This window comes from Fukomys damarensis, unplaced genomic scaffold, assembly GCF_012274545.1.
Source record: "Fukomys damarensis isolate Sample0158 unplaced genomic scaffold, DMR_v1.0_HiC HiC_scaffold_14, whole genome shotgun sequence".
Classification (NCBI taxonomy): domain Eukaryota; kingdom Metazoa; phylum Chordata; class Mammalia; order Rodentia; family Bathyergidae; genus Fukomys; species Fukomys damarensis.
In genome coordinates this window covers 69279726-69298752 of record NW_022900926.1, presented here as the reverse complement: position 1 = coordinate 69298752, position 19027 = coordinate 69279726, and the positions used below count along the sequence as shown (strand labels likewise).

Here is a 19027-nt window from a genome sequence, read left to right as displayed (position 1 = left end):
TACATATTGAAGATATACTCCTAAGTGAAATAAATAAGTCCCACATGTGTAAATACCAAATAGTTTCCCTGGTGTGAATATTCTGCAACAATGCATAAGATTCTAATAAGATTACTGACATTTAGAAATGGGAGGAAAGGAGCTAAAGGTGTAGGGAAGGTGTGATACGTAGGGGAAGAACAAAAAGGGAAAAAGAAAAAAATGTGAGAGAATGAAAAGATGAAAATAAAGTGTTTGTAGATGGGGAGGGGAGGAGGGGGTGAAGGGAGGGCAGAGGTAAGGGGAAAAAAATGAGAATCAAGACTTGCCATGTAAAGGTACATGATCCCAACAATGAATGTAACTGTACTGTATCCCTAAATGTACCAATAAACACAATAAAAAAAAAGAAAATTTAACTTTATAAATATTATCAGCCATTTCTAAATTAATACATAAAATCAAACTTACTGTGATCTGAATGTCTGTGTGTGTGTGTGTGTGTGTGTGTGTGTGTGTGTGTGTGAAGGGCTATTAAAGGTGCCCCAGACCTACCAAATAACTAGACTATGATAAAGGAAGAATATCAGATTGGTGGATAAAGGATAAATTGTTTAAGATAATTGGCCATTCATAAAGAATTCTCTATTTCTATATTTTTGGAGAATCTTACATAATGTCAGATAATAAAACCTTTGAATCTGTGTGTGTGTGTGTGTGTGTGTGTGTGTGTGTGTGTGTGAAGGGCTATTAAAGGTGCCCCAGACCTACCAAATAACTAGACTATGATAAAGGAAGAATATCAGATTGGTGGATAAAGGATAAATTGTTTAAGATAATTGGCCATTCATAAAGAATTCTCTATTTCTATATTTTTGGAGAATCTTACATAATGTCAGATAATACAAAACCTTTGAAATTGATTTGTTTATTCTGCATAGTTCTCTGGAGATTGATTCAGATTGTTCTGTATTCTACTTTGTTCCTTTTTATTACTGTCATATTCCTTGGCATGGATATACCCCAGTTTGCATAACCACTCACCTGTTGAAGCCCTCAATGTGGGACAATCCATAGAACAAGCAGTAATTGAAATCTGATTGTATAGGACCCTTCAGCTTGTAAGAGACAAGTGACTTGTGCTTCTAAGGTGAATTTGCCTTCTCAAGCCACAGTTCCTTGACAAGCACAACCATCTCAGTGTTTTAGAGTATCTTGTTTGTCTCATTTATCATCATGTAATCTCATACAATATTGCCTTTGATCAAAGGATCCCTTTAAAGTGGATTGCCAGCAAACCCTGATAGAGAGAGACAAATGACAAGGCAAAAGACAGAGAATATCTTTGTCAAGAGACCAAAGAGCTTCACCAGAATGGAGTAAAGCTCCAAACTGACTCAACCCCCTAGATTTATTGAAGAACACCAAAGGCATAGAGTTCTGCTGAGTGCAGATATTTTAGGTAGCAAGGCAGGCGAGCAAGGCACAGTGTCAATTTGGCTGAATAAGTAACTTGTAACTGATTGTCCCCTAGGGAGCTTCCTTATTTTTTCCTGTGAGGCCCATGCTTTGTGAGTTGGCAAAACATCTTCAAGATGTTTAAGCTCCTTGGAGTTAGCAGTCCTCTGCCTCCCTATTCAATCTGAGCAGACATTTAGTGTTAATAAGAAACTCCACAGTAGATATGAGGCATTCAAAATATTCCACCTAACCTAAAAGCTGCTGATCTGTCAGAATGTCAGATTTTTCAAAGTACAGTTAAGGCACTATTTTGATATTGTAGGGATTGAGACATTGTACTTCAAAGTGAGGGATATACTTTGAATCCAGTGTTAAAAACAGGAGTGTCCCTTTTACCATCACTCTGGAATTGACATGAACAATTTGTTTATTTTTCTCACAACTTTAGGCTCTGCTGGATGGGACTTGGTTGATAGGATAGATGGTTCTATCAGAGAACTAAGTAAAGGTTTCACTAACCCTAAAACTACTGTGCTAATTTATCATTTTTGGCTCCACAAATTTATAAGGAGCTACTTCACTGGCAGGTGAAGATAGCTTTGCTGTAACATAATTGGGATCAGAGATCCATGTCTGGAACTCAGGAGAGTCTTTTAAGCAATTATATCCAGTAAATGGTAACTGCAACAAATGTAACCTGTGAAAAACTCAGTAACCAGGAGCTTATACTCCTCAGAGATAAAAACTGGTTATCCTACTAAGCAAACAACTTAGACCAGTAGCAGGGCTATTCTAGGGTAAGGACAATCTAAACTTGCTCTAGAGAAGGAAGATGATGAATGATCAGTTATAGACACAGGTTTAACTACAGTAGTAGATTTTGTAGTTTTTTTTCTATTAGTCTACTTTCTGTAAGTCCTTTACTTTTAGAAATTGGGACTAGTCACTACCTTCAAGGCTCAGCAATAGATGGTGTGAACTGGAGGTGTGTGTGGGGGAGTAGATATGAGTTGTTCAAAGAGTGGAATGTAGCAGATACTACTAATGCCCAGCCCATATGCACTTGAAGAGTGTATACATAGCCAGACTTGCATCCATGTCTCTCGGGTCTGCTCTTTGCATGACCCTGTCTATTGGCTTTCTTCAGCAGCCATTCCCTCTCTAAGCATAGGACAAACGGAAAGTTCCAAAGAACCAATACTCTGCCATAGCAGACTTCAAACTGTTGCAGAAGGAATTGGTAAGTGACACACTCAGAGATGCAGAATGGAAGTAAAATAACAAAAGGTTTATTTTGCTAGCAAAAGGCTGATCATACTAAGAGCAGTGCCAGTGATCAATCCCATACTGGGTTACTGCTTCCCCTTTTATAGGGTTTTACAGCCATGATTTCATTCAGGTGGTTACATTTCATTTCTTCAGTTTACATTACTGATACAGATACAAATCACAGTCACAAGATAGTTAACTTTAACCCAGATGTAGCAATTCTTTGTAGCTAGGGAGTTTACCTTTAAGATTCATTAGCTATCTATTTTAGCTCACAGGAAGGGGAGTGAGTGTTCAGGGCTAGGGAAGTCAAGTTAACAATGGTTCTTTTCATCTTGTCACTTTTACAATCATTTGGGTTACAAAACTTCAGAGCTTGTGGTCTTGATGTGCTCTGTTATCTTAGGATGAGGTCAGATGTCCCATGCTATGGTTAATGCCTCTGGTGTCTGTTAATTTTGAACTAAACAAAGCAGACTTGCTGTTAGACAGCAGATGTCATTCTACATTTTCCTAACATTTTGTAGGTTTTTGGTTATTTACAAAAGTTCTCTCTATCAAAACACAAATTGATGGGAGTTGATGAATAACTATTTGAGCTCCTTTGTTCCTTAAGAGGGCCTAGCTTGGAGAAATAAGCCCCAGTATTATCTATTGAATTCAGCCACAGAGAAATTTGCTTGATAATCCCTTTATGAAGTTCCATGCCTTTCCTGCTGCTGTTTACTAGGACTATCTCCCATTTCAACTATCTGCTTTAATTTTTTGTCTCACAGTTGCTTCTAGGTGAAACGAACTAAGGCAATAGTTGAAGACTAAGTATTTGAAAACCAGAAATCTACAGATATTTTGAATTGTTACCCTATACAAAATCATTGTGCAGGTATTTAATTCACATTCAGAAGAGCTGATTTCCATTATCAAATGAAACAGTTAAAAGAAAAAAGTCAAAATAAATGCCAGAATTGGCATGGTCATCTTTGTAGTTCTTAATAAAAGTACCCAACTATGAAAGAAAATTAATGATATACAGTCACATATTTCCTTTAGAAAATTTTGTAAGTTATCAGTTTTGAATTTACAGCACAACCTCTAATATTACATTATACTATGTGCAAATGCTATAAGTTTTTAAAAAAAGTTTTGTTACACGTTCAGCAGTTCAGAAACCCTGTAGTGGTGGGTTGAGGTTTAGAGAGGTTACACCTAGGAAATCTAGCACTTCCTCTTAGCCAAGACCTCTTTTCTTTTTGTAGAATACGTTCAGTACATATTTCTGAAATAAATATGTTAGTCATTGAAAGAACTGGCTTGGCTTTTTTTTTTTTTTTTTTTTGTACCGGGGATTGAACTCGGGTCCTTGGGCTGGCAAGGCAGGCCACCGAACTGCTGAGCTAAATCCCTGGCCTGAAAGAACTGGCTTTAAAAAGTGGATTTACGGTGAGTTCTTTAAGTTTGGTTTTGCAAGAAAATAAACCGTTCTGGAGTCTCCCACAAGGAAGTAGGGTTCCATGTAAACCAAAAGGAAATGCATCGGGGGAGTAGGCAACTATCCCTCTGGGATTGCGGGAAAAGTTACAGTCTGGGTGTCAGCAGACCCCACAGACTCCCGAGGGGCAGCCTCCAGAGTCTCCCCAAATAACTTCAGCGGTTGCCAGGGAAACCAGTGGCTGCATAGAGCTGGGCCTCAGGAGGTGTGCTTGTGAAGCAGGCTGTGGCACCACTGAGCTAAATCCCCAGCCACTCTGATTTAATTAAATATTTGGTTTTGTATTTAATATGTACTCATTGTTATAATACATTTATTTTCACAAATGTCGAAAGTGATGACGAGAGAGACTATATACACTGTCCAATTATGTTTACACCCACTTTATGGAAGAAACTTCCAAATAGGACGCCACAGCCAGTACCCTTTCACCACCCGACAGTCTTTTTATAACTCACAAATGATTAGCATCAGGCAGCAAACCCCAAGATTTCCACCAATATGTAATTTTAAAAGTTCTTTTCTCTTGGACCATACAGCCACTGTACACATGGATTTTGTTGACTCTCATAAGGATAAAATAGGGAACAAAAGGAGCGAGGAAAAAACACCGCTACTCAGCGAAGGGCCTCCAGACAGCTGGTATCCAGTTAATAAAGAAGGAGGAGGAGGGGAAAAATATAGCAATTTGGGAATGGATCTATCCTGAAAATTGGAAAGTCGGTTTCAAAAGAAGCAAACCGATCCCAATCTTCCTCCTTTTCAGAGGGATGGGATGAATGACAGACCTTACAATTTTTCTCAGTCTTTTTTTCTCCTGCCTTCATCAAACATGGCGCCCTTGACTTCCTCTTCGGCAGCACGCAGGTCCTGGTACCCTCTAGACGCCTGCTCCATGGTACGCCCTCCAGCTCCGCCTCCCCCGTGCCCGGGGCGGGGCCTGACTGGAGGCAGGCTCTGGGCTCCGGAAACGCTTTCGCTGTTGCGCAGAGTCTACAGCTCTTGTTCCTGGGCGGTGTATCTCTCGGCCGGACCTATTGACCCGAGTCTGAGGTGTCCTCTCGGCGGGTCTCCCGGGGCGGCCCAGCGGCTGCTACAATCTGGGTTGCGCGCGGCCCGGTGCTTTGTCGTGGGGTGCGCGTTTGACCCAGCCATGCCCACGGCCGCCGCCCCCATCATTAGCTCGGTCCAGAAGCTGGTTCTGTACGAGACCAGAGCTGTGAGTACCCGCGCGGGCGGGAGGGCGGCGGTCGGGCTCAGCCTCTCCTTCCTCTGCCCACCGCTCCCTGCCCTGCTCTGGCACAGCCGTGGAGGAAGCTCGCCCTTCTGGCCATGCCTTGGTCTGCGCTGCTGGGCTTGCATGTGGATACTTCCACTCCCAAGTCCTTGGCCTGAACGTGCAGATGGGTGCCTGTGATGTCTGAGAAACTGCTAGCCAGCCCTATTCCGGTTCCCGGATTCCTTTCAGCTTTCAGAAAGTCTGTTAACGTTCTAGAGTTCATTGCTTCTAGGAGGGTTATGGAGAAACTTGACCTATGACTGGTACCTTTTCTGTTTTCCTATTCCATGGTATACCAGCGTTGTGATTGGTGTTGATTACGTGCACCTTTATTGCTGGAATATTTTTTCTTCTTAAAAACATTTAATTTGCTCATTAGTTGAGATAACATCTTTTTATTCACTTGACTTTTCCAACACAATATTGATTAAATTTTTAAATTTATTGCTTCAAATGACTATGAATAAAGTAGAGAATAAACAGACGAGTTATTATGATTAAGTGCTAGGTTTCTAGTTGAGGGACCAGTGTTTATAGAACTTCATCTTTTGTCATTTCTGTGGTTGGAAAGCAGGGTCAATACAGCATAACTTTTCTAGACTGGGGTACTACAGTGATATTAGGGTCTGGGTGTAAGATTACCCAGTTGATACTTTTAATACTGAATGTACCTAATACTTACGCCACAGTCTGCTATGCTGTGCTGTGTCCAGTAAGGCATCTCTAGTGAGATGTGAATCATCTCCACGAAAGACAAATAAGAAAGATCTTACCCGGACATTTTCTCAGCCATAACACACACCGGTGTAGTAGAATCATTGATTCTAAATTAATTTTGCTGACACCTTCATTTAGATCCAGACCAGAAAGTGAAATCATCCAGTATAATCATCTCACACTTACAAGTATTATAGCAAAACTCTCCTTTTTGTAAAATGTTCTTGTAAGTGTCCCTGGTTAGGAACACAAGCAATTTAAAGCAGAGAAATTTCAGCTCACTAATAAGCTGAGCATTCCTTAGGACTGACTGAGATGTTAAGTGTTCTTTCTAAAGCACAGCTGAGCAGTACAGAGCTTTTCTGCTCAGGCTCAGTGGCCCTTATTCTGAGGATAGTGAACCCTGAATCTCTCAATTTGGCATTCAAAGCCATATATATGGTTTGTCTTCAGCTTGTCTGCCTAGTGTAATATCTAATTTAAAATCAACTCAGCCAGTATTTATTGAGGGTCAGCTGTGCACCTTTTTCTACAGTAAAATTGTGTCGCTTTCCAGTTCTTTTGTCTACTGCGTTTTTCTGCTATTCTCTCTCCTTGTAAAGTCTCACCCCTTCTTTTCCTGCCAAAATCTTGCTGAGCCTCACAGCACTGGATATGGTCCATGCCTCATAAACAGTAGGCTGTTGACTGATGCTGATTGAGGGAGCTTAACACAAAAAGCTATGTGTTCTAGAATTCAGCACACCTCTCAGCCCCCTGAGTGTTGGAAGTTAATTCTGGCCAACTTTGATATAAAAGATTAAATTTGCTGGAAGGATGCTGGGGAGCCATTATGTGGAATCACTGGAGGTTCCCAATCCCAGCCTCTGGGAAAGCAGGTTTGAAATCCTTCTCAGAGTTCTGCCACAGACGTAGGTGCTAGGAGAAAGAGTCCCACAGACTCAGCTAAGACTGAATGAATCTCTGCCCCTTGTCAGTACTGCTGGGGAGGATCTGGCAAGGATGGCTCGGTTGAGGATCCCTTCCTTAAAGGGAAGGCTGAGCCGGGCAGCCTCCCTAGAAACATTTGGTGCACTGAACCCTCAAAACTGTTTCCTTGTTAAGTAGATGCTTCTTTTTTTTTTAATAATTTTTACTTAAGATATAAACAGGAATATTTGAGTTATAATCTCAAAGTCTGAAACATGACAGAAAAAGTATAAAATTACTGGCAATGAAAAGCATTTAGAAATCTGAAAAACAATCTGTAGTAGTTTACAGTAATGATAGTACTTACAGAGTACTTCTATGGCAGGCATTGCACAAAGTTCTCTACATGTATTTTATTATTTAACCCTCATAAAACCCCTAAGACATCAATAATATTACTGCTATTACTACTACTCCTGCTACTATTATTATTTAGTGAAGAAAAAGATTAGACAAGAGACTTGAGGATGTTGCTACTTGAGGTGTGGTCTGGGACCTGATGCCAGGAATAGCTTTTTGCAACTGGACTGAGGCAAATTACATGTAGATACTGAGATTAAATGATTAGGATTTTTAGTGTTAAGTTGACACAATTTTCATTTCTCATGAGAATCAGATTATTTAGAAACTTGGGCTTGGGTTTGAATGTCTTTGCTTTTTATTTCGTTATTCTACCCTTTGGTTCCTGAGACCTTGCTCTGGTCTTGTCTGCCCTGTGGCTCAGGCCTTGTCCAGCCCAGTAGTCATGCAGTTCAATGCAATGAGGAATTGCCCACTAGAAATTTATCAACCTGAAATCATCTTGGATGAAATTGTAGTTTTACCTGAGGTGGTTTCCAATTTACAAGAAACCTTGCTTAATAAGTGATGCCCTAGGAATCCCAACATCAAAGAAAATGATCCTTTTATAACACAGGATGAACATACAGGTGTGGATTTTAAAATTGATAGCTGAACAGAACTGGAGTTGTATGTATCTCTGTATTGTTTTGTAGGGATGAAAGTTGTTAGGATAATCTTAGTCTTGTAGCTCAAAATTGCTAGTTTGTATACATGTGAGTATTTATATTTATTTCTTGCCTTTTTCTGAAAGGGCCTAGGGATGCTTCCCTGCCACCACCACTCAGAAAAAAATAAATGTCTTGAAGAATGCATCTAAATTAATTAGTCTTAACTTGTGTAATTAGAAAACAAGAGTGAACAGAACAATGCTAGTTGGCTGAGAGGTTGAAGCAGGGGATGTAAAGACAGTATGTAAACTGAGAGAAGCCCAGTTATTAAAGAAGAGGGTGTTGGAAATGATAAAGTCTCACATTTGTTTCTATGGGGTATTTAAAACTTCCCCATCACTAAAGTCCCAAAGATCTAATAGATGGACTTGGACCTCCCTTCAGACTATGTACTCACTTCTTCTGGGCTAAGTAACCAGTTTTGGGGGATTGCTAGGCTAAGGGGAATAGCAGGCCTGCATACTGTTAGACTGTGAGAGCTAACTTAACGATACTCTTTTTAAAAACATGCTTAATCTGAAATTTCAAGTGAAGTAAAATTTCTCCCCTTTGAATAAGGCTGCTTTTTCTCTCTCAGAGGGAAAGTGAATGGGTAATTAGCCTGTCATTATAATAGGAAATAATAATGTCTGTAGATACTAAGTTTCTGGTTAAATGGATTGTCTGTTGTATCCCGTTTGGATTTCATGTATATATTTTAGAAGCATATTCATCTTTATACCAAGTCACCGCTGTTAGTTACATACTAAAGTTTTAAGTTTTTCTTGAACAGTGGTAATTAACTTTCAGAAGAAAGCCAGCTCAAATCAACTTCTCTCAATGTGTATTTAAATAGAAATCTCCACTGCCACTTAATGTAGCTGTTTTTAATACCCTAATTGTCCACCCAACCTCCTGCTAAAAATCTATCCCTAGTATATCTACAAGGCACAGTTTCCCCAGCAGTTGATTTCATATGCATCTTATTTGCATGATATATGTACTCAGGCTGATGCATGTCTGATGTACAAAAATCTTGTGTTCTTCACTCACTGCTGTTTCCTACCCTGTTGCTCTTGGATAATTATCTTTTTTTTACCTTTTCCATGTGAACTATGGTTCTTCACTGCTTCAGACTTTGCCAATACTTGAGTGACCTTTCCTTCTTCTTATAATCTAGTTCTTACTATGAGTTGATAATTATAACCGCAACTTTCCCCCAAATATGTAAATCTCCCCTTAGAGCTTTCACACATTTTAGGTATCTTATAGGTTTCATCTCTTTGAAACAGTGGATCAAATCTGACCACAGCTGCCATCCTGGGATCTCTCTTCCCATCATCGTATTTCCTCTTCATGATAATTTCCCTGTTTCCTTTTGATTTCCTGTTTCTTGATTTATGCCCTCATTTTGATGGAGCAGCTCCTTCTGTTGCTTCATGAGAAAAGATTCATATAAGGTAATGTTTTTTGAGTCTGCTCATGTCAAAAAATGCCCTTATGCTATCTTTAGGGGTTTGACTGATCAATTTAATATTGAATTAAATATTGATATGAATTTTCCCCTAGAATTTGAAGGCATCGTGTCCCGGTGTTCCCATGTTGCTCCTGAGAAATTCTGGTTATTCATTTCTTGATCTTTAGTTCAAAGTTTATTTCTTCTCTAGGAACTTGGGCTATCTTTTGTGGTATATCATTTTTATTGTCTTAGAATATTCTAGAAGTATCAGGCACCACAAATATCCGTGCCTTTTGGAAGTTCTGTGGTGTAAATTGGATTGCTGCTTGAGGTCTCCATTACCACTTTGGGATTCAGCTTTCTCAGGCATGCTTTTCAGTTTCAAGTTGTTGTTATTATCCTTAGTATTTTTGATGCTATGTCCTTTACTCCTCCCTTGTCTTTGGGGATGATATCTACAAAAAATCCTCACTATGATTTTGGTAAGATGTTTTAGAGGAGGAGAGGTATACAGTATTTCATCTTTAATCTTTATTCTAATCCTACTCATGTGCTTTGTTGTTGTTGTTGTTGTTTTGTTTTGTTTTTTGAGACAGGGTCTCACTATGTAGTTCAGACTGCTGTGGAACTCACTGTGTAGCCCAGACTGGTTTTGAACTTTCAGTGATCCTCCTGCCTCAGCCTCCTGAGTGCTGGGATTACAGGCATGCACCACCATGCCCAGCCCTCCTTATTTGCTTTTCAGTCAGCTATGCTGTGGATTTCGCCCCTACTTACTCGAGACCACCATGATAGGGCCACTCGCAGGCTCCTGTTGTCAGATACCCTGGCGCATCTGTCTTTTCTGACCTTGACTTTTCAGCACGGTTTGATGTGGATGAGCCCACTCTGTCCTTTGCCAAACCATCTCCTCCCTTTGTTTCCATGAGCCCACCTGCTGTCCCATTCACTGGCCATTCCTCTCAGCATTTCAGAAGGCTTCTTCTACACATCCAGCCTCTAGATAATAATAAATGTTTTGGTTAGATGCTGTGTAATCACTTCCTCCATTAATCTTGTCCCTCTGGAATACACACAGCTAGCTTCTTCTGGTGTTTGCTGTTGCTGTGTCCTTTCCTGGAAGCTGTTTTTCTTCAAGTCCTCAACAAGGTCGCTTCCTTTTCTGCTAACGTGTAGGAATAGTTTACCAGTAGTTCTTAGTTTTAGCAGGCTGGTTGCCCCTCTCCTCTGAGCCATGGGTTAAGCATGAGGCCTGGGAATGAGGTTAGATCTCACTAGGGTTTTTTGACCTCCTTCTCCTGTTTGCCTGCCCTTCTAGCGTTTCCACAGTACATTGAGTCCTGTTACTGCATGCCCCAATTTAGTTTACTATTACTATAATTGCTTTATGTCCACCTCATTATAACTATAGTATCATCTGTATCTGACCTGGAGATGGGAGATTGAGATTTTGCTTGGATTTCTTCTTAGGACTAGGCTATGTTCTCTTAACGTAGTTTTGCTTTTCATTACCTCTAAGTATATTAGACCTTTATAAGCAGACTTACAGTCATGGGTAACTTAACGGACACATTCTGAGAAATGTGATTTTAGGTGATTTCATCATTGTGCAGCATTATAGAGTATATCCCTACACACTGACAGCTATGACATCATTAGGTGATAGCATCTTATGGGACCACCATCATATATGAGGCCCACCCATGACCGAATGTCATTATGTGGCATATGCCTGCATACTTAATAAACCCCATCTGTTTCTACAGATTTAGCGCCACAAGAGTAAAATCATGTGTTCATATTCTGATATGCAGCAAAATCTTAAAATCTTACCCATTCTTGAAGTCTCAAGTCTAGTCTTGACTTTTCTGTTACTTCCTACGTCTATAGTAACCCACATTCATTTTTTTCAGCCCTGATTTCTCAAGGCCCATATCCTTCAGTTGGGCCACAGGAAATAGAAAGTGACATATGTATTTAATTTCTTTATGTACCATATATGACCAATGCCAGTTGATTGTGGCAGTGTCTTCTCAATTTTTGCAATGTTGAAAAAGTGTCACCTTTTTAAAGGACATATTTACCACAAAATATCTTTAAATTATTTTTGCTAGTGGAATTTTACTTATCTTCTTAAAAATAATTTAAAATAATTCATTTAAGGGCTGAGGCTGTTGCTCAGTGGTAGAGTATGTGCTTAATATGTGCGAGAGACTCTGGGTTTGAACTCAAGCATCCTCCCAAAAAAATCTGATTTAGTTTTCTTAAAAGCAGTTTCAATTAGCTATGTGATTATTATTTTCCCACATTTTAATTCTTTCTTTCTCAGTATTCATTTAAGAAGACTAATGTTATTGTGTTCAGTTATAATACTCCAAGGTAGTGTTTTTGGTAAGATGTTACTTCTGTAGTGTATCTATAAAAGGCCATCTAAGAAAATACAATGATTTTAATATTTTATACGTGTTTGTGATAAACTTTTATAGTTGTTATTTTAAAGTTGTTTTCATACTTGTATAGAATGTTTGAAGGTTTATTTGAAAGCTGTCAATATTTTAATAGCTATAGTTGTCTAAGTTTCCTAATTGTGCATTGAGCTTTCTGATTCTTAGCGGAGCAGTTTTTTCCTAGCAAAGCTTGAACATTCGTCTCCAGTCAATTTGGTTAATCTCTAACTTTATAATATAATTAAATCTGATCTAGTTACTTGACACATTTCAGGCATCAGGCTGATACTTAGCCTGAAGCTACTAAGAATATTTGAATTTTAAAATTGACCTTTGAGAATCAATATTTCTTTCATTTGCCATTTTCGCTTAACAGAAATATTCTTTAAAAAGAACTTCACTTCATTAATGTTTTTTCAAGAACTGTGACTGCGGTGGTTATAAAATGTGTGTAGGGCAAATGTCATTAAAAACTAATGACATTATTTTTTATTGCAGAGATACTTTCTAGTTGGGAACAATCATGCAGAAACAAAGTATCGTGTCTTGAAAATTGATAGAACAGAACCAAAAGATTTGGTCATAATTGATGACAGAGTAAGTATCTTCCAAACATGACTACAAACAAACTTTTATAAGTGTTGTTTAAAGGGTGTGGAATAGCCTTACAGCTTTTACTGATATATTAATTCTTATTATGCATCTACAGGTTACAAATATGTTTCTTGGCTAGAATTTTAATCTCTAATCTGACATCTGGAGATTATTGATTTTGAGAAGTATTCCCGAATTATACTTTTTCTCAATTTGATTATTTTTAACACATACTCTTCAGATAAGATAATGGATATATTTTCTTAAGAGCTGACATTTTAATCATCATATAGTAAGTGTAGCTTAATATTACATTTAGTAAAGAGATTATTTATCACTGTGCTTTAATATGTTAAGGAAGAATTCTATGCTGTAGACTTTTTATTACACTACTAAAAAATCACCTCTGCTGAAATGTTAAGCTGTTTTTATCCACGTACTAAGTTATTCAGGTAGCACAAAAACATGCAGCTGTTAGTCAAAACTGAAATGCAACATAGTGGAGTTAAAAAGTTAATTTTAGCTTCTACAAATAAAAGAACATAATTTATCCTTTAGATTGAAGTTCCTTTTTATGAATACTTCTGCATGTGGATTCCTGGTTTTTCATGTATATTAGTAACTTCATTTTGGAACTCATTTTCATTAATCTCTTTGCAAAATTATTTTTTGTGTTATAATAATTTTGGATAAATTATTATAATTTTCTGCATTACTCATGGAAATCCGTTTCCCTACCTGTCTGCTTGCCTGCAATGGTTCTTGGCTTTATTTTTGCAATGGAAAGTGATTGCTTGTAACAGCTAATGGTCTTCAATGCAAAAGCACAAACAGTAGATCCAAAATTCTGTGTATTGCTTTAAGGGATTCATAGACTTACTGAAATATGACTGGATCTCTTAAATTTCTGAATTTCATGATAATAGAATTTTTTGGTATAGTAACATGATCAAGTAACCAGCCTCAATTGCTAATGTTAAAAAAATTTGTTGACCTTTTGAAATTATAGCTTAGTTATATATTATTATATGGTTGTTTATGAAATAGCTAATGATTATTATAGACAACTTTTAACTTTCAAGGGTAAATATCTTACAGATTCCATATGCTTGTTTTTAGCATGTATATACTCAACAAGAAGTACGAGAACTTCTTGGCCGTTTGGACCTTGGAAATAGAACAAAGATGGGACAGAAAGGATCATCTGGGTTATTTCAAGCTGTCTCAGCATTTGGTGTTGTAGGTAAGAAATGTAGCTCCTATTGGCTATCTTTTTACCCCTCTTCCTAGAGTATTTAAAGAGAACTTGGAAGGTTATATAGTTTTAACTTGTAATCTTTGTCTTATATTGTTTAAAACTTCATTATCCACAAGTCAGCCATCAGACAGCATTATAAAGCATTATGCTCTGTGCTGCTCAGTTTTATATAGGATATGAACAAATACAGAAGTGTTTGGGGGCTTTTGAGAAACCTGTGGAATGAAAAAGTAAACTTTAGCTTGGACTGTAAACAACTGCCCTGCCGTTCATCAGCTGGAATAACAGATAGGATAAAACTAGCTTTAAATTTAATAGGAGTTTCTTCTAAAGACAGACTAACAGCCATACAGTGTCATCATCTTTGTATGATGAATGCTTTCTTACTCATTGAGAAACTTTTTTTGAAATCACAGACCACCAGAAACTGCTATCTGAAATAGTCTCAGGAAGATAAAACATCCCACCTACGTCTGATGATCTAAGTCACTTGACAGGGAGAAGTGGCTGTGATTTACAACTCAGATATAGAACTTCAGTTAAGGGCTTCTGGACAGTACACTCCATAGCTATGCTAACTTTGTTGTTTTCAAGAAAACAGGACCCTAGATCCACTTCTTGGTATGGAGTTGTTATTGATCTCTTTAAGTACAGTCTGCTTTGGTTTGCGCCTCTTCATTTAAATTTTACCTAAGCCCTGCCTCCCTTCCTTTTCCCTTAGTGGGGTGCTCCTGTGTTCCCTTACTGTAGTGGGGCAGTAACCCTGTCTTGACTATGCTGTAGGCTTGTGCCTGATTGGCCCAGGACAGAGGACAAAAATTAACACACATGAAACAATTCCAAGATTATAATTAAAAGCCAAGTTTTCTTTGTTAAATTGGGTTGGAGATTACATAAGAGGTGGGCTACTTAGACTTGGAATAGCCAGGGAACATTTCCTGGAGTACTAGAGACTCAAGCTAGACCCTGTGGGGGAGGAGAGGAATGAGCTCTGGTAGGAGTGAGAGCAGAGGTGGGCTTGAAGATGGGAAGTAGTAACATGAGGCCAGGCTGCTGAGGCCCTTGGTGGGTGAAAACCAAACAGAGGGCGTTATATCTTAGAATCTCTGATTGAGGTTTTTTTTTAACTTACAAAATTATCTTTGTGTTTATTAAACCCACTAAGTTGTACACAATATTGACTAGTTTCTACATATTAGCAGTTAATATGGACTTGTGTTCCATTTTCTGAATAGAAGTTTTTATTTTGACAGTATTTACTGAAACTGATTATTTTTTCCACTGTGCTCCTGTAACTTCTGTGTAACTCTCCTAGGTTCTTTTTGGGTCTTAGGATGCTGTCAGGGAAGGTAAAAATGGGAGGCTGTGATTGGCTTCCTCTCCATATACTGGCCCAGTGGCAGGCCTTCTGCTCAGTCTTGCCAAGTCCATGGAGGTTACATTTTGATTGAATAAATGTTTGTGGGTTGGGCGTGTCCCTTTCTGTCAAGTGAGTTTAACGTGTTACAATTCTTTAAATTCCATATGTGTCAAATTCTACTCTTAAGTCTTGCTTATATTTTAAATTAGAAAAGACTAAATTTAAGAAAAATTATGTGCTAAAAACAGGTTTTAATTGAAATAATAGCTAATAGTTTTTTTTTAATGCTGATTTTGTGGGGGGGTACTGGTTATTGAACTCAGAACCTTGCAAGGCAGGCACAGCACAACTGAGCTAAATCCTTGACCCTAAAATGCTGATATTTTAATACAACTTTTTGATAGAAAATTCCTAACTTGTATGTAATATTGAGTACGTTATTTGCCAGATTTTATTATTAGAATTTAAATTTCAGCTGGTTGTAGTAGAACATGCATAATCTCAGCACTCTGGGAGACTGGCCAAAAGAGCCCAAGTTCCATCCCAGGCTGGGCAGTTTAGTGACTGTAAGAGCCTGTCTCCAAAAAGGTGTGGGACAGTTGGCTGGAGAGTTGGCAGGGGGGTACGCTCAGGGGAATGGGCATATGTTCAGTTCCCACTACTAAGAAAAAAGTAGGAGGGAAGGGAAGATTTCCTTGATGATTACATGTAAGAATTGAAGATCAGTTTTTAAACTGTGTGAAGATAGTTATCCTTGTGTGTTCTCCAGCTGTTGTTAGGCTATTTGCCTTTACGTTAAATGGCCCATACATTGCCTATTATTTGTTTTTAAGATAGGTTAGTCATTTTTCATTGTTCTTGACATACTTGCTTTTAACAATGTTTTCTGCTTTTAGCAGTATTCTTTGCCTAATGTTTAATGTGTTGTAACTCAGTTTATGAACTATAAGCCTTATTTGAACATATTGATAGTGAAATTTATAATCAGATATTTACACACAATTATTCGTTAATAAACTCTGGATGAGGACTTAAGGTGTCTCCATCTTTCTCTTAAAGACAACATTCTTAGCTATTTCTTTTGTAGTAGAGGCTTCTTTGGTTTAAAGTTTTTATTGGATGGTGAAATCATAGACTTACCTGCAAGTGAAGCAATACAGTTATTATTTTTAGGCTTTTATATGATCCATCTTAACCATATAAATGAAGTTTGGGGTCAGTGAATAGTGAACAGAGAGCTAATGAAAATCTGTGATATTTTCTAGTACTTTCTAGTACTAGTATTTTCTAATACTAGTACTTTCTAGTTATTTATAAAATGTCTTCCAATGTACTGTGACCCTATTCCTTGGCCATAGTTGAAGGCTCCAGGACTGAGCATCCAGGGCCGGGGATTTAGCTCAGTGGTTCCATCGTCTTAAAATACACTTGCAATGAGAGATTCTAAAAATGATAAAATACAGAATACTTATCTTTAAGTAGTTGTCAAAATGATGCTTATATGAAATGACTAGAATCTATTTTTTCTACTAACAGCATGCTTAATTTGTGTATATTTTTGCTGGAATGTTTTCAACTATTATCTCGTTAACTTATACAATCTGTTAAAATCTAAACCCAGTAGTAGTCTGGGTGGCTGAAGCAGAAAGATCACAAGTTCAAGCTCAGCCTGGGCAACTTAATAAGTTAGAGAGACCCTATCTCAAACTAAAAATAATTTTAAAATAAATGAAAAGGGTTGGTGATGTGGTGCAAAACCCCTGGGTAAATCCCCAGTACCACATGTGTGCGTGCACACACACACACACACACACACACACACACACACACAGAATCTAGAGCCATGTTTCTTAACTCTTTGTAGTAAAGGACCAGTTCTTCCTCCTGTATGTTGAAGACTAATGCATGGTGCATAACATGTATGCAGATTATACCAAGTATAACTCAAATAAATATTTAGTGTTACCCAAACCAGTCTGTGTCCTGTTTGAAGACAGTGATCATGCACATAGATGTTATGATAATCTCAAGTTGCTCCAAAGTTTCTAAACCCTTATTCTCAATTTGTTTACTTGTCTTCAGTCTCTTTACATGACTGCAACTGCCTGGTAAGTCACCTGCCATGCTGAACTAGGAGGGACATGTGCAAGCAGACCATGGTTTAAATGTCACAGACTTACTGGTCTTACCAGGATTTAGTAGATTTTCATAAATAAATATTTCTCCATTTGCTCTATGCCCTTGGGACAGTTTCCAGAATCTTTCAGTGTTTTGCTATTTTTATAGTTTTCACCAATTATGGTAGTTTCCTTGGGGAGAGAGTCTGTCCACCTCCTTGAATTGCCATTTCAGAAATGCCCCCTTCCTTCCACGAAAAAGTTAGTTTTAACTTCAAAGCAAAAGTTCTGGAAGCCAAAAACGTTTTGGTTTTTGGGTTTTTTTTTTTAATGGTATGATAACTACTGTGTTCCTACATAGCTATCGTTCTTTAATTACTGGTATAGAACATAGGCACTGCAATGACTTGACACCTACAACTTTATTTTGTGACTCTCTAAAGCAGATTGAACATCCTTAATCCAAACACTCAAAATACTTCAAAATCTGAAATTTTTTTGTCACACCAGTGAAGAATTTTATACTGTAAATCAGTTTATGTACAAGTTTATTTAAAATACTATACAAAATTACTTTCAGGCTGTGTATGTAAGATATATATGAATCGTAATGAATTTTGTGTTTAGACTGTATCTCATCCCCAGATATCTCATTAGGTGTATGCAGATATTTAAAAGCTTTTTTGAAAAATCCATAATCTAGAACATTTTCCCAAGTATCTTGATTAAATATACTTAACCATTTTCATAAGAAGATTGACTATGAGAAGGTATTTGTAGATAACTTTTTTCCCAACTTCTTCACTTTTCTGGGAATCAGCACCACCTCCCTCTTGCCCTATCTACATTACCTAGTTATTTATAAAACGTCTTCCAGTGCACTGTGACCCTATTTCTTGGCCATAGTTGAAGGCTCCAGGACTGAGCATCCAGGGCCGAGGATTTAGCTCAGTGGTTCCATCGCCTGCCTTGCAAGTGCAAGGTCCCGAGTTTGATGCTCGGTTCCAAAAAAAACAAACAAGCAAAAAAAAAAAAAACTGAGCATTCATCTGAAGTTGTATTAATCCAAGTGAATTCTGGAATTGAACTTGAATTTTAAAGAATTCTTGGTGGCAATTTTGGTTGGAAAGATTAGAGCTTTCAGCAGCTGTGTTTCCTGCCACATGAAAGGAGTGAAGGCATCTGGTCTATGGAGAGAGTGAAGAGTGGAGTAGGTGTTCAAAGACACTGCATGACTAGGTGTATTTTGATGCTTAGTCACGTATTTGCCCATGAATGTCATGAATCACTTCAGTATCCTCAATATAAATTTCTCTTCTTAGTTAAAGCTGGTTTATGTTGAGTTTTCACATGACTTAGCAAGATTCTGTGAAGTTTTTCCAAAAATATGAAATATTTTCCTCAAATGTTTCTCAATTGACAATTTTTTAAAAAGGAAGGAGGAGGAAGGTTCCCTGATCAAAGGACTCCAGAAGGCAACTCATCAAGATTCACAGAGCATGCTATCACAGTGCCGGAAGGCTCTGACAGTTTATGTGGACTGTTTCAAGTTTCTTCAGCCCAGTATTTCTTTATTTGCTCACAGCCAGTCTTCTCTCCACCAGCATCTGTTCAGTTGTATTTTATGGAAAGCTCATTAG

At 38.0% G+C, this 19027-nt stretch overlaps 1 protein-coding gene and 1 pseudogene across 2 annotated transcripts in view; one reads left to right on the top strand and one right to left on the bottom strand.

The window, feature by feature from the left end:
* The window catches only part of LOC104866660, a 34110-nt pseudogene extending 29015 nt beyond the window's left edge, over positions 1-5095 (bottom strand).
* A 46-nt stretch (positions 5096-5141) lies between these two features.
* Fig4 (FIG4 phosphoinositide 5-phosphatase) overlaps positions 5142-19027 on the top strand; it is an 87960-nt gene continuing 74074 nt past the window's right edge. For both annotated transcript variants that reach the window (XM_033763418.1, XM_010630820.3), the window contains exons 1-3: positions 5142-5417; positions 12557-12655; positions 13772-13895. In XM_033763418.1, the coding sequence (XP_033619309.1) occupies positions 5352-5417; positions 12557-12655; positions 13772-13895 (289 nt within the window). In that variant the 5' untranslated portion in view covers positions 5142-5351. The remainder of the gene's footprint in view (positions 5418-12556; positions 12656-13771; positions 13896-19027) is intronic.